This window comes from Saccopteryx leptura, chromosome 9 (assembly GCF_036850995.1).
Source record: "Saccopteryx leptura isolate mSacLep1 chromosome 9, mSacLep1_pri_phased_curated, whole genome shotgun sequence".
Taxonomy (NCBI): Eukaryota; Metazoa; Chordata; class Mammalia; order Chiroptera; family Emballonuridae; genus Saccopteryx; species Saccopteryx leptura.
The window spans coordinates 71,603,379-71,616,882 of NC_089511.1; the positions used below are offsets into that span (position 1 = coordinate 71,603,379).

At 56.2% G+C, this 13,504-nt stretch overlaps 1 protein-coding gene across 7 annotated transcripts in view; it reads left to right on the top strand.

Annotated features, from left to right (window-relative positions):
- Window positions 1–12,646, top strand: part of PALD1 (phosphatase domain containing paladin 1) — a 110,352-nt gene extending 97,706 nt beyond the window's left edge. For all 7 annotated transcript variants that reach the window (XM_066350192.1, XM_066350188.1, XM_066350190.1 and 4 more), the window contains 2 exons: window positions 8,428–8,583; window positions 10,812–12,646. In XM_066350192.1, the coding sequence (XP_066206289.1) occupies window positions 8,428–8,583; window positions 10,812–10,964 (309 nt within the window). In that variant the 3' untranslated portion in view covers window positions 10,965–12,646. The remainder of the gene's footprint in view (window positions 1–8,427; window positions 8,584–10,811) is intronic.
- The last annotated feature ends 858 nt before the right edge of the window (window positions 12,647–13,504 follow it).

The following is a 13,504-nucleotide window of genomic DNA, read 5'->3' on the forward strand; positions in this document are numbered from 1 at the left end:
GTAGAGCAGCGGTGAGATGGGGTCAGGACTGCGGCCTAGTGAGGCCTCCTGTTCTGTAGAGCAGTGGTGAGATGGGGTCAGGACTGCGGCCTAGTGAGGCCTCCTGTTCTGTAGAGCAATGGTGAGATGGGGTCAGGACTGCGGCCTAGTGAGGCCTCCTGTTCTGTAGAGCAGCGGTGAGATGGGGTCAGGACTGCGGCCTAGTGAGGCCTCCTGTTCTGTAGAGCAGCGGTGAGATGGGGTCAGGGCCTGATCACCCCGTGTGCATGAGGGGGCTAGCACGCTCAGGGCATTTAAGAAAAGAAACAAAGAGAAAACCCTCCGAACTGAGCCCCTCTGTGAGTGTGGGATAGAGGGGAGAAGGCTGGGTCCCGGCTGAGGAGAATCCAGGGTGGACACCAGCCCACAGCGGTGACGCCGCCTGGTGGGTTAGTTGTTTCCTGCTGGGCGGGAAAGGGAAAATACTTGTGACAGAGACCAAGGTCAGGGCTCCTGGAGGAAGCCCCGTTAGAATTGTTCATGGCAGGGTCAATTTTTGCCTTGGCCTTGGCTGGTGGCATTTACCTTAGGGTTTAAAATAGTCTAATGTGCCTCCCGTCTGTCTGTCCCTTCAGAAAGAGTTTGCAGGAAAGCTGAGGTGGAGATAGCCACATGGAGAGAAGCAACATGTGCTTTGCTCTCAAATCAAGACGATAATACTTGAACTTCGTGCAGTGCCTTCCGAGTTTTCTAAGAAGTTACTTTTGCTTCCTCTGGTCCTTCACAGCAGTTGGTGAGGAGATGGTGGGATTTTAGACTCATTTTGCTGAGAAAGAAACTGAGGCCTAGTAGAGTTTTGTGACCAGCCAGAGGAAGAACCAGCACCTGCCTCCCAGCTCCGCAGCCCGCCTTCCTCCCCCTCCACCAGATGGACACTGCCCGTGGGTTAGTGCCGTTGTGCGGAAAAAGGAAGGGTTGTCACCGGAGCCGTCGGCCCTGCTGCACGTGTTGCCCTGGGCTGGCGGAGAGTTGCCAAGACGTTAAGATCCAGCCGGCGTCCTGAGAACTGTTATTATCTTAAGAAATATATGAAGTGAGACAGCTCTGGCTCTGAGCCCCAGGTGAGGTCTCTCTAAGACTCTGGTTTGGCCAAAGTTATTCCCTGGCGACCTCATTCCAGTAGGTAATGTGTCTTCAGGCCCGGGCTGTGCAATTAGAGCAGCTCTGGAATGCTGTGAGCTGTCATAAAATATGACGAGAGAAAAGGGTTGCTTCCCAAGGCTCTTCCACACCAGGCCCAAAACAGAGCCAGTGAGTTGGTTAGCGGCTGCCGCAATGGAGACTGCGCACACGCATGTGTGCTCCTGTGTGTGCTTGTGCGTGTACGTGCACGTGTGTGTGTGAGCACGTGCGGAGGGCACCTGTTCTCAGTAGCTGAGACCTCTTTTGCTTTCCTTTCGTACTGTACGGCTGAGCTGGGACCGTTTCCACCCTCTGGGGGCACCTTCCTGGTTTATTCAGTAGCAAGCATCCACGAGCACACGTGGTGTGTCAGGCTGGGGGTCTGAGTGTGCAGGAGGCTGGGATTGTCAGCGGGCTGGGAAGGCTTTAAGTCTCACCCTGAGCATTCCTCTGGCACAGTCCCCTCTGGCTGAGACCCTGCCCCTGTGCTCACTGCTGTCACTGTCAGGATTGTGGTTGTCACCAGAGCTGCCTCTGTCTGTTGCTCATCTCTGCTTTGCTTCACAAGGGTTCATCTCTGACAGCCCGACTCCTAGACCTCACCTGGCACCGGTAGGGCTCCGTGGTGAGTCTGTCTGGCAAGCAGATGGAGGGTGAAAGGCTGCGTGAGTCATTGTTTGACTAGATAGGAAACCTTCCTTATGTCTTTGGGTTCTTTGTCCACATTCCTGGTCCTGCAGGAGGGGGCGCTCTTGTCCAGCAACTGGAAGAGTGCAGGTCGGGATTGGCAACCCAGGTTCTGGCCCTGACTTTGCTAGTAACTCCTGGTGCCACCTTGGGTGAATCTCTTGGGCCTCTGCTTCTCTGTCTGTCGCCCGGGGTCACTACCGCTGCTCCGTCTGCTTGGAAGGAGGGTGGTAAACACTGACCTGGGTGTGGTATGAGGTGGGAGTGGGTCTGAAGGGAGTGGTGGGCAGGGGCGGCCAGGGCAGCAGGGGCAGCCAGGACCTCAGGCTGATGCACTAGGTGTGTGCAGGGACAGTGGGCTCCTGAGGGCCCGGACCATGTCTTGTTGGCGTTGACCCCGGAGCCTGGCCGAGGAGTGCATGTACAGCATTTGTTGAGTGAGTGGCACCCAGAGAAGCCCATCGCACAAGTTTAGCCCCTTTGTACTTTGAAAACACTAAACAAAATATGAAATCTTGGCCCTGGCTGGTTGGCTCAGTGGTAGAGCATTGGCCTGGTGTGCAGGAGTCCTGGGTTCGATTCCCGGCCAGGGCACACAGGAGAAGCGCCCATCTGCTTCTCCACCCCTCCCTCTCTCCTTCCTCTCTGTCTCTCTCTTCCCCTCCCGCAGCCGAGGCTCCATTGGAGCAAAGTTGGCCCAGGCGCTGAGGATGGCTCTATGGCCTCTGCCGCAGGCACTAGAATGGCCCTGGTCGCAACAGAGCGACGCTCCAGATGGGCAGAGTATCGCCCCCTGGTGGGCGTGCCGGGTGGATCCCGGTCGGGCGCATGCAGGAGTCTGTCTGACTGCCTCCCTGTTTCCAGCTTCGGAAAAGAAAAAAAAAAGATTAAAAAAAAAATGAAACCTTTGGGAAACTAGTTACCTGACTATGGGGTGAGATTCATTTTCTCTTCTCTGGGGACTGGGTATAGAAAACTTGGTTGTACTCCAGGCCCCAGTGGCCACGCAGCCTGAAGGAACAGTTTACAGGGACTCATGGAAAGCCCTGGAAGCAGCTGTTGCTGATTGCTTGGGGACCAGTGTCTGCTAAGGAGAGGGGTAGCCTTGAACTTTGAGAAGGAAGAGGGGGTCTGAGCTCTGGGAGCCTGCTTTCAAAGATGTTGAGGACTGTCCTCTGCTGCCTGCCCAGCCCGGAGTCCCCCTCAGCGGGAGGGCCGAGGCCATGCTTGTCCCTGCTGAGACGGTAGGGGCAGGGCAGCAGGGAGGGTGCAGTGGTGGGTGGCACCTGGCCTGGACGGACGCAGGCCGCAAGCCTGGCCCCTCTCACCCGTCCTGTTTCGCCCCTGGGGCCATTTCCCTGGAGCCTTGCCACACTGGCTCTCCCTGTGACCCTGGCAGGGCCGTCCACCTCTTTAACCTCAGTCTCCCTTCCCAGAGAGCACAGGTTTGATGTAGGTAATCCTAGGCGGTCTGATGCAGGGCTTAATGAAGATGCAGGCTGTCAGCATTGGTCATTTATTTATTTATTTATTTTTTTACAGGGACAGAGAGAGAGTCAGAGAGAGGGATAGATAGGGACAGACAGACAGGAACGGAGAGAGATGAGAAGCATCAATCATCAGTTTTTCATTGTGACACTTTAGTTGTTCATTGATTGCTTTCTCATATGTGCCTTGACTGTGGGGCCACAGCAGACTGAATAACCCCTTGCCCGAGCCAGTGACCTTGGGTCGAAGCCGGTGAGCTTTGCTCAAACCAGATGAGCCCACGCTCAAGCTGGCTACCTCGGGTTCTCGAACCTGGGTCCTCCGCATCCCAGTCCAGCGCTCTATCCACTGCGCCACCACCTGGTCAGGTAGCATCGGTCGTTTATTGATTTGACAAACATTTATCATGCACGTCCTGGATGCCAGGCCCTGTGTGGGTGCTGGAGAGGCTTCGTGAGCAGAATGTGAGAGTCCCTGGAACCCACACTCCGGTGATGCAGACACAAAAGAAATAATATACCAGTCAAAATTATGGGGTGGTAGGAGTTGATATGTCTGTGGCAGGGAAAGGGTTGCAGCTTTGCATAGGGTCTGGGTCAGAAAGAGGCTCGATAAGAAGGTGGTATTTGTACACAAACCTGAAGGAGGTGAGGAGGTAGCTGTGCTGAAATCCAGGCAGCTAATGTGGCAAGTGCAAAGGCCCTGGGTGGGAGCTGCCTGATACGTTTGAGGAGCAGAGGGAAGGAGCAGGGACGGGCAAGAAAGGAGGTCAGAGGTTATGGGGGCAGGAAGGGCAGACCGAGTGGGGCTTTGTCTGGGATTACGTGGACTTCAGCTTCTACTCTGATTGCTGGTGGGAGCCAGTGCAGGGTATTTATTGAACAGAGGCGCTGACTGAATGTTCCGGCAGAGTCAGCCTGGTGCTGTGTTGATAATGGGCAGCAGGACTGGGGTGAAGATGGTGGCAGGGAGGCTAGTCAGGTGCTCCCACTGAGATAAGGTGGCTTGATGCAGGGTTGTGTGAGGTGGCAGCGTCAGGAGTGTTTGGAAGTAGAGTGGACCACTTTCCCTGGTTGGCTGGGTGCGGCTTGAGGGAGGGAGAGCCCCGGAGGGTGTCGGGTCTGGGCCTGAGCAGCAGGAAGGACCGAGTTGCCACTAAGATGGGCGAGCCCGCCTGACCTGTGGTGGCGCAGTGGGATAAAGCGTCGACCTGGAACACTGAGGTTGCTGGTTCGAAACCTTGGGCTTGCCTGGTCAAGGCACATATGGGAGTTGATGCTTCCTGCTCCTCCCCCTTCTCTCTCTAAAAATCAATAAATAAAATATATATATAAAAAAAGCATCAACAGTAAGATGGGTGAGCCTGAGGGTGGGCAGGTTTGGGGATCGCCGCAGGCCCGTTTGGGACATGTTCGTACATTTGAAAAGCCCTGAGCAGACAATTGCATGCCCAAGTCTGGAGTCCCAGTATACCTGTGGGAGTCCCCAGGGTCCTGTCTAGCATCTGGACTCCAGTGGTAGTGAGAACACGGGACAGGAGGAGATGACCTAGGGAGGCCGTGCTCCTTGATCAATGGGGCGTTTGCTGCACACCAGCCCTAGTCAACACCGGGGCCCGGGGAGGAGGGAGATTTAAACCTACCGTACCCTGGTGCCTGTCTCCTGCTTTCCCGCTGGTCCAGGCCAGTCATGCCTTGGGAGGCAGAGGAGGCTGAGCTGGCAGGGCAGGACCTGGGCTGGAGCTCGCAGAGCGGACTTCGGAGTGTAGGCTTGTCCTGGGCCTGGACACTGGCTGGTCACAGCCATGTTGGGGGGGGCGTTCCTGGCAGGAGGAGAGAGGGTGAAAGTACAGAGGAAGAGTGAGGCACGCAGTGGTTGAACTTGCCTGTGAAGAAAGGGGCTAGGCTGATAGGAGAGCTGCTGTTCTGGAGTCGGTGTCCCTGCCTGGAGTTGTGTGACACTGGGTAGCTACTGAACCTTGCAGAACCTCATCTGCGAAATGGGGTGTCCCTCTTCCTTCACGGGCTTAGTCAGGGAGTGGATTGGACTCTGGTAATGAGATCTGTATGTAGCATGCCCACCCTGGGACATGGTGTGCAGAGGGCCCTGGACACACCCGGAGCGGCTCACCAGCCCTGCCTCGTGTCCAGCAGAAAGCAGAACTTCAGGAGAACCCCTGCTGGCCACGTGTGCCTGCATCGGGCCAGGCAGACTGCAGGGTTGAGAGGCCTGGAATGCCCAGGGCCCTGGCCACCTTTCCCAGGCCCTTCTATTTTAGGGCTCAGTCTCAGTGGACGAGGAGGTCTGCCCACTGCACCACAGCTAATGACAGCCTGGCCTGCCAGGCCATTTAAAAACAGCTCCACTATTTTTATCAGTAGAAGGTGGCCAGCCTGCCTTCCTCCCCAGACAGTGCCAACTGGGTGACTTTAAGGAAGCCAGGGCCTTGATAGGAAGATGGGTCATTCCTCAAATCACAGACTTCAGTTGGGCAGGATATGCCCTTGGAACCTTCCAGGGAGTATCAGGCGTCACCTTTACCCGGTGGTCTGAATTTAGAGATAATTCTACCCCACTCTGCCACTAGGGCTCCGAAGGACTCCCTCAGCCTCTCCACCCTGAATATAACTCAGGCCGACGCTGACGGTGTCTCTGGGGGCAGCAGGCCTGTGTCCCTCTGGGCGCAGGGGCACCAAGAGGACAAGGCTGTGTGGGGCTGGCCCTGGCCCTGTCTGGGAGCCAAGCCCAGGACTGAGGGCTTTGCATGCCCTCGGGACATTTCTTCTGAGCTGCTTCATTGAAAGTATAGTAATGTAAATGGCTTTTGCCTGGTGAGACCACTGGTGATTTCCTTTCCTTCATTCTAAGGAAATGCTTTTAAATGGGCTCCAGGCCTCTGGATGGATTTGGGTAGTAGCAGCATGAAGTGCCCATTCATAGAGGCACCAGAGCTGCATTGTATTGGTCAGTTTGTATTTAGGTTAAAAATACATATGTTTGGTCTACTGCCTAATTCTAAACAAAATTAGTTGCTTGTTAAAACAATAGGCATCCTGATCTGTCCCCTCCCTCCTCCCCAGCAGTAACCATAGGGCCATTCCCAATCTCAAATCCACCAGAAGCCTTCACTGGCCCCTTTATCTGCAGGATCAGGGCTTGGCTTGGCTTCTGGGTGTTCCTTCATCATCACCCTCCCTGATGGTATATGTTCCTCCCCCTCTGTCTGCCTGGAGATACCTTGCTCTTTAACCCCTTTCCTCCCCCTCCCCGGCCTTCCCCCTTCCTCCTAACCCACCTCAGATATCGCCTTCTCTTTGACGCCCTCCCCAGTCCGGCTATCTGCCCTGCTTTGATCCCAGGATCTGGGCCCTCCGGGTGCTTCATATCTGTCTTCTGGTCCCCTCCCCCAGCCACACCACCAGCGTCTCCCTGGGCAGGGCCTGTGCGTACGTCATAGCCCTCCCTCCTGCGCCGTGAATGCACGGCCTTGTGTGGCTCTTCATGGTTTTTAGGTGCTAACTCACACTTCTCTGGGCAACCCCACCTCCAGAAATGAGAGTGGGGGATGCTGAGAGTTTAAATGGCAGAACCAGGCCCAGCACCCAGCTCTCTCTCCTAGGGAGTTAGAGCACTGTCTGTGGGCCCTGCCCTGTCCACCTTGTCCCCTTGTCCCCTTGTCCCACACCCAAAGCCCCAGGGCTCGTCATGGATGGTGTGGGTGGGCTGGGTGTGTACACTCCTATCTACTCACGCAGCCCCGGGAGCAAAGGTGGCAGAGGCACCAAAGGCTGAGAACTGGAGGCAGGAATGGGAGGCGGAGGAACATGGGCTCCCAAAGCAGAACCACTGTGGCTCCTGGTTTGTAGGACTGGCCGAATCAGGTCTGGTGAGGGGGACCCACCTGGGAGCCTTTCCACAGCAGCTAGAGGCTGACCCAGAGGCTGAGGTTGGGCCTGTAAGGACAGGCTTCCAGCTGTGGCCCAGCTGTGGGAGCCTACCTTTCCTGCTTCCCCGAGCTGGGCTGGCTGTGCCCTCCCATTGGAGGTTCCAAGCGCCTGAGGGAATGCCCCCTGTGCCACGTCCTCTTACTGGAGCAGGGACCACTGCTGTGGCCCTGGGTGGAGTCCTGGGGTATGGGTGCAGCATGAGAGACAGTGTTCTCTTCGGGATGGGCAGCACATCTGTGTGGGTAGGAGCACAGGCAGGTGTGGGGCAGAGTCGCTACGGGGAGAGCTGTATCTTGTCCCTGGCCTGCCCCTGCCCCTGCATTGAGGAGAACCTTGAGAAGGACCCCCTTCCCACTGCATTTCTCTCCCACGAGTCTTTTGTCACTCCTGCCCCTAAACCTTCAGTGGCTCCCAGAGCTGGGGCCACGGTGCTCAACTCTGGCTACCGAGACTAACCCAGGAGCATTCCGCAATCCTGGTGCCCAGGGCCACCCTCAGAAGTCTCATGCGGTTAGTCTGGGCGGGGCCTAGGCTTCTGCATGTCTGGGTTGGGAAGCCAGCCTAGAGGGTTGACTTCCTGGGTCAGAGGTGGTTCCCATCACTGGGCACGAGCCCAGTTCCCCACCTGCGGAGCACCACCCCCGCCTCTGTGCCATCTTGCTGGTGCTCAGGCATGGTGGAGGAGGAGTGTTCCCACAGCCGCCTGTCCTTGTCTGGCTGCCCCTCAGAACAGGATGGTGGTTATAGATCCACACTGAGGAAGTGGGCATTGAGGGAGGCCAGGTGACCTGTCCATGTCGCCCATGGAGGAAGTGGGTTTCTGACACCCTTGGCCTTGCTGTCTGAATGGCTTCCTCCTGTCCCCACCCTGGTGCTAAGGGCAGTAGACAGAGTGTGTGTGTGTGTGTGTATGTGAGAGAGAGAGATTGGGTTTGTAGTGAGTATGTATGTGATATGTGTGTGGTGTGACTGTGTGCTGTGGGCGTTTGTGTGTGGTGTGAGTGTATGTGGTGTGTGTGAGTTGGTATGAATGAGTGTATATGTGTATCTGTGTGGTGTGTGTGTGAGTGGGTGTGGGTGTGGTGCGGGGATGTGCTGTGTGGGGGTGTGCCCTGCGCCGACTCCCACCCTCGCTATCCCTCAGGCGAAGGCCGCCAAGTCGGAGCAGGAGGCCCGGAGGCTGCAGCTGCGGAGCCTGCAGTACCTGGAACGCTACATCTACCTGGTGCTCTTCAACGCCTATCTGCACCTGGAGAAGGTGGGCTCCTGGCAGAGGCCTTTCAGCACCTGGATGCAGGAGGTGAGAGTGGGAGGTGGGCCGCCCAAATAGGCTCCCTGTTGAAGGGAAGCATTCTCACCTGACACTCTTCTATTTGGCTAGATTTTTTGTTTGACTTTGGGCCCCCAGCACAGCGTCTGCGCTTGGTGGGTAGTCAGTAAAAGTTTGGCGAGTGAGTGAATGAGTGAATGGATGCATGAGGGGGAGGGGAAGATGAACAGTGTGTCCGCTGGGCCCCTGCTCGGTGTGTCCACAAGGCCAGCATCACCTGGCCTCTTCATGCCTATATTATATGTTCAGCCCTCACATACTCTGCAAGGGGGAAGGTGGCATGATGACCCAGTGCCATGCCAATGGCCAAAGCCAGTCAGGTCCACATTGGATTCAGGCAGACGGTAGAGAAATTGCGGAACCGAAAAGTGTTGGGCCGCTCTGCTTAATAGTCTCACAATGGCAGACAAGCACACAGGCAGGGGAAACCGCCTCTCAGGTAAACAAACAGCAAAGTGGCCCCTCACAGTGGTGGCAGGCAGTCCGCCCCTGCAATCCCCCATCTCTCGAGCTCAAGCACCCATAGCCTTACATAGGCCACACACACGTGGTGCTGCCATGTGCTCACGCACCGGTCAGGCAGAGTGCTTGCAGTGGGTAACCCCGCAAACAAGCCTAACACAGCTGCCCCACCCCCAGCGCCTGCCACCGTCCAGTATGAGCTTGGTGATTTAGTTAACTCCACTAACCCGCTGCACTCAATGTCGGACATGATGTTGATACTGTTGGCACCACCTCAGAAGGTTGTGGTGAGGGTTCCATGAGAGGCACGGTTCCGTCTGCCAGACCCTGTGCTAAGCAGGTCTGCCTTCCATGGCAACTGTTACTCTCCCATTTTACAGAGGAGGAGACGGAGCACAGGGAGGCTAAGTCCCTTGTTCACGATCAGCATTAGAGCCAGCTGGTTGGCTCCAAAGCCCACTGTGTCTGGCCTAGGACTCTGCCCTTGAGTCCCCCCACTTTCCCTGGCCCCCCATCTCTTCCTGGTTTCCCTCTGGCTCCGCTTTTAGAGGCAGAGCTGCTACCTCGTTACCTCTAGGTCGGGAGAGTGGCCGCCTTCTCTCCTTGGCAAAGCGACCTGTAATTACCCCTCCACCAGGACGCTGGCCTCTCCTGGCCTCACTGCCTGTCCAGGCGGTTCTAATCTGGGGCAGGCAGGTGGGAAAGCAGGAAGCTGGGACGCCAGCCAGAGTGGATATAGGGAGGGGACGAGCTTCCGCAGGGGTGAGGGTGGGGTCAGAGAGAACGGAGGCAGGGAGGCCCCTGCAGTGCGGGGTGGCAGGAATACTGGCAGCTGTGCCCTTGTGCTGAAGGAAGAGCCTTGAGCATACAGCCCTCAGGTGGATGAGTCAGGAGACCTGACTGGGTGTGGGTCGCACCATGGCCATGTTGAGGCTCAGCTTCCTCTCTGAGCCCCTGGGTAGGGTGGAGGTGATGGGGGACCTAGGACACATCTGCTTGGATTTTGCTTAGAAAGTGGAGATCTGAGGAGCTGAGGGCTGAGAAGGAGCTTAATCCCCTCCCCAGCTGAACATGGCTGGTAGGTGCTGGGGAGGTCGAGGAGGAACTGCGGGTCCAGTTAGGAGTGAGGGGTTCCAGCCTCAGGGCCCCCCTTTTCTGGGTATAAATGGCAGGTGGGGGTGAGGATAGCTTGGGGACCTGTTTTTCCCCGCCCGCAGGATGGTGGGGAGAGAGGGGGCTGCTTGTTGGATGGTTTGGGTCTAGTGTCAGGGCAACAGAGCTGTGTGGAGGGTGTCCAGGGAGGCCCCAGGTAACCCACCCGAGCAGAGCCCCACAGCCAGAGGGCTCTCACTGGCACGAGCTCCCGCTGCCTCCCTCAGCCCTCCCCACAGCAGCAGTGCCGGAGCCCATACTCCCGACGGTTGCCGTGGGAGCAGCAGGGCTGCACAGGCGCAGGCGTGCTCAGTCTCCTGCACTCTTCTTCATCTGCTGAACACTGCAGCCCTGCACGATGGTGGAGGGTGTTACCCCATTAAGAAGAAATTAAAGCTCAGGGCGGTGAATAGCAGTCAAATCGCAAACTTGTTCAGTTTGCTGAGCTGGTAGGTGACAGCCCTGGGCCTGACTCAGCTCTGTGCTTCGGAGCCCAATGAAGGAAGGAAGGCACGAAGGGGAGCAAGGTGGCCCGGGGACACCCTTCATCTGGAGTGTATCCCCATCTCTGTTGTCCTCTCCAGGTGGCATCGAAGGCTGGAATCTACGAGGTCCTCAATCAGCTGGGCTTCCCCGAGCTCGAGAGCACAGAGGACCAGCCCTTCTCAAGGCTGCGCTGCCGGTGGCAGAAGCAGAGCCACAGCCTTGAGCCCGTCACTGCCGGGGACTTCCTGTAGGAAGTGTTTCCCCGCCCCTGTCCCCTCCTGTAGGGCCCCACGAAGGCTGGGGATGCCTGAGGTGCTCTTCACTGAAGTGGCCCTGAGCCAACAGTTCCCCAGCTTCCCAGGGAGACTGGGTCTGGGTTGGGACCCCTTTTCTGTAAGAGCTTTTTATAGGACAGTTAGCACAGTCATACCTTAGAAAGGACAGGCATGAGGACAGCCTTCAGTGTGTTCTCCCTGAAGACAAGTGGGGCACCAGGCCGTCTTGGCATCAGCCCTCCAAGGGGCTCGCTCACTCAAGTTGCCGAACAAAGCTACTTGCCACTTCCCCTGCCATCCCTCCTCCTGCACCCTCTGAGAGCAGATCAAGGGCTCCTGGTGCAGAGAGCTGGCCACGTCAGCTCCCTTCTCTTGTTCTTTTGCCGCTGTTCCTTGTGGCTTCTCCCCTTTAGCTCCCTGAGCACAGTCCTTGGGGCCCTGGCTCCCCAGGGAGTGGACAGCACTCTGGGGGGTGTGGCTACTTTAAAGGCAGTTTACCTAGTTTTCTCACCTCTCGGGCCCTGTCCCCAGCCCGCAGACTCACAAAGTACAACCGCGTGGCTTGGTGGGTCCTTCCCGCTACGCACCCCTTGGGCTGTCAGGACTGTGGGGTTTTCTAAGGAGCAATAAACATCAGGGAGCCCTTCTCAGGGGAAGAAAGAGCTTCCAGAAGGTGGATGCAGCCCTGGGGAAGAAGCCAGCTCCATTTGCGTAGGAGAAGGGGTAGGAGGTGCTGAGGCAGCCAGAGCACTGAGCCCAGGGTCCCACCGTATCTCTTCCCTGCCCCACCACCCAAGACAGCTCCGTGCCCCATCTGCTGCCACAGATGCCCTCAGCAGGGAGAGGAGCCGGGCGACCTGAGTGAACAGTGGTGTGTGAGTGTGCTAAGGGTGGCATGAGGGATCACCTGGATTCCAGACCATTCTTGCCGAGGACCATTGAGCTGCCTTCCTGTGGGAGCAGAAGGGGCCAAGCACGCTGAGCTAGAGGCTTCCAGGATCTGCTGTGTCCAGAGCTGGAAAGCTGCGCAGAAGAGGCAGGAGAGGCAGGCGGTGTTGAGTGGAGCCCTGCTGCTCTTCCTCTGGGAACTGGGGTCTGCTGAAACCCAGGGACTGAACCTGTGGAGGCTGTCTGCCTGGCCTGGCTCTCGGCGGCTGGGGGCCTCTCTCTGGCTGAGTACATGCACTTCTATGGAAAAACAGGCAGTTGTGTCCCTGGTCATGGTATCTGAATAGGGGAGAAGAGGCTGAAGTTGTTCATATCTACCTAGTATTGGAAAAATATTTGTCCACCTTGGCTGATTTCTTTTTGCAAAACTACTGTATGTCTATTCACTACCTTTCTAGATTTGTTATTTTTGTTTTTATTATTTTTGCATGTATTAAAAAGATTAAATTTTTTGCAGACAAGGTCTAGATAAGAGGTCAGAGATCCAGGTTGAACTCGGAGGGAACCTTTGTGTTCTCGTGGTTGGCCCTGACTTGCAGCTGTGCTGAGACCACTGGCTGGTCATGGCACCACTCTGCCTCAGTGTCCCCATCTATAAATGGGAAAATAATACTTGTCTACCTACCTCACAGGGGTGTTGTGAGGATTCATTTGTGATTTTTATTTTTTTTGTACAGAGCTTTTGAGCATTAAAAACAGCTAAATGTGAAGTGCACCTGACTACTGGTTTGTCTTTAGTGTGGAGCAGGTGCCATAGAACTGATGCAAGCTGGGGTCCCGGCTCCTTCAGAATAAGGGTAAGTGGGCAGTCAAGAGCATCCACCCTCGCGCCCTTCAGTCTTAGAAAAGGTGTTGTTTTCTCAGATATCCCTTTCCCTCTTTCACGTTTCCAGCTGTGACTTACTATTTCACTTAGGGTTCTCAGGGCTATCATGCTGAGTCCCTCCTTGAAAAAAGCAACATAACAGGCTAATTCATACCAAAGTGTAAAGGACTGCTATATCTAGGGAAATGAAACAAGATAGAATTTCATGGGCTGTGAAGGAGGGTGAACCTCAGCCTCTGTTTCATCCACCCCTGTCCCCGGGCTCTGCTTGTGCCCTTCAGGCCCCTGGATGCTTGAACACTTGCACTGAGAGGATGGTGTATAAAAAGGTAGTGGGGAGAGTCAGACAGAGAGAACACTGACCCTGGCTTCTACCCAAACTCTTCCAGGATTAAGGGAACAAGCCTTGTGGGATTTAGTTTGAAGTCAGTTGGGGGTGTTCTGAATGGAACTCAGAGACCCCACTGAGCTAGAGTTGGTCATCTTTCCAGGCTGGGAGGGAAGGCCTCTTGGGGTTATTTCCTAGCCCCACAGGAAACTATTTCCTAGGATGCTCCGTGTGGTTTCTGAGTGTAAGTGTAGAGGTGTATGCACCAGTTGTGTGTGTGTTCTCACTTCGCCCAGGATGGATGAGGGGTCTGCATGGGGATGAACAGAAGTGGGGGGGGGGGTCATGGGAGTGCCCCCAAGCTCCCAGGCTGCTCCACCCTGCAGAGGGCATCTAGCAGTGACATGGACAGTA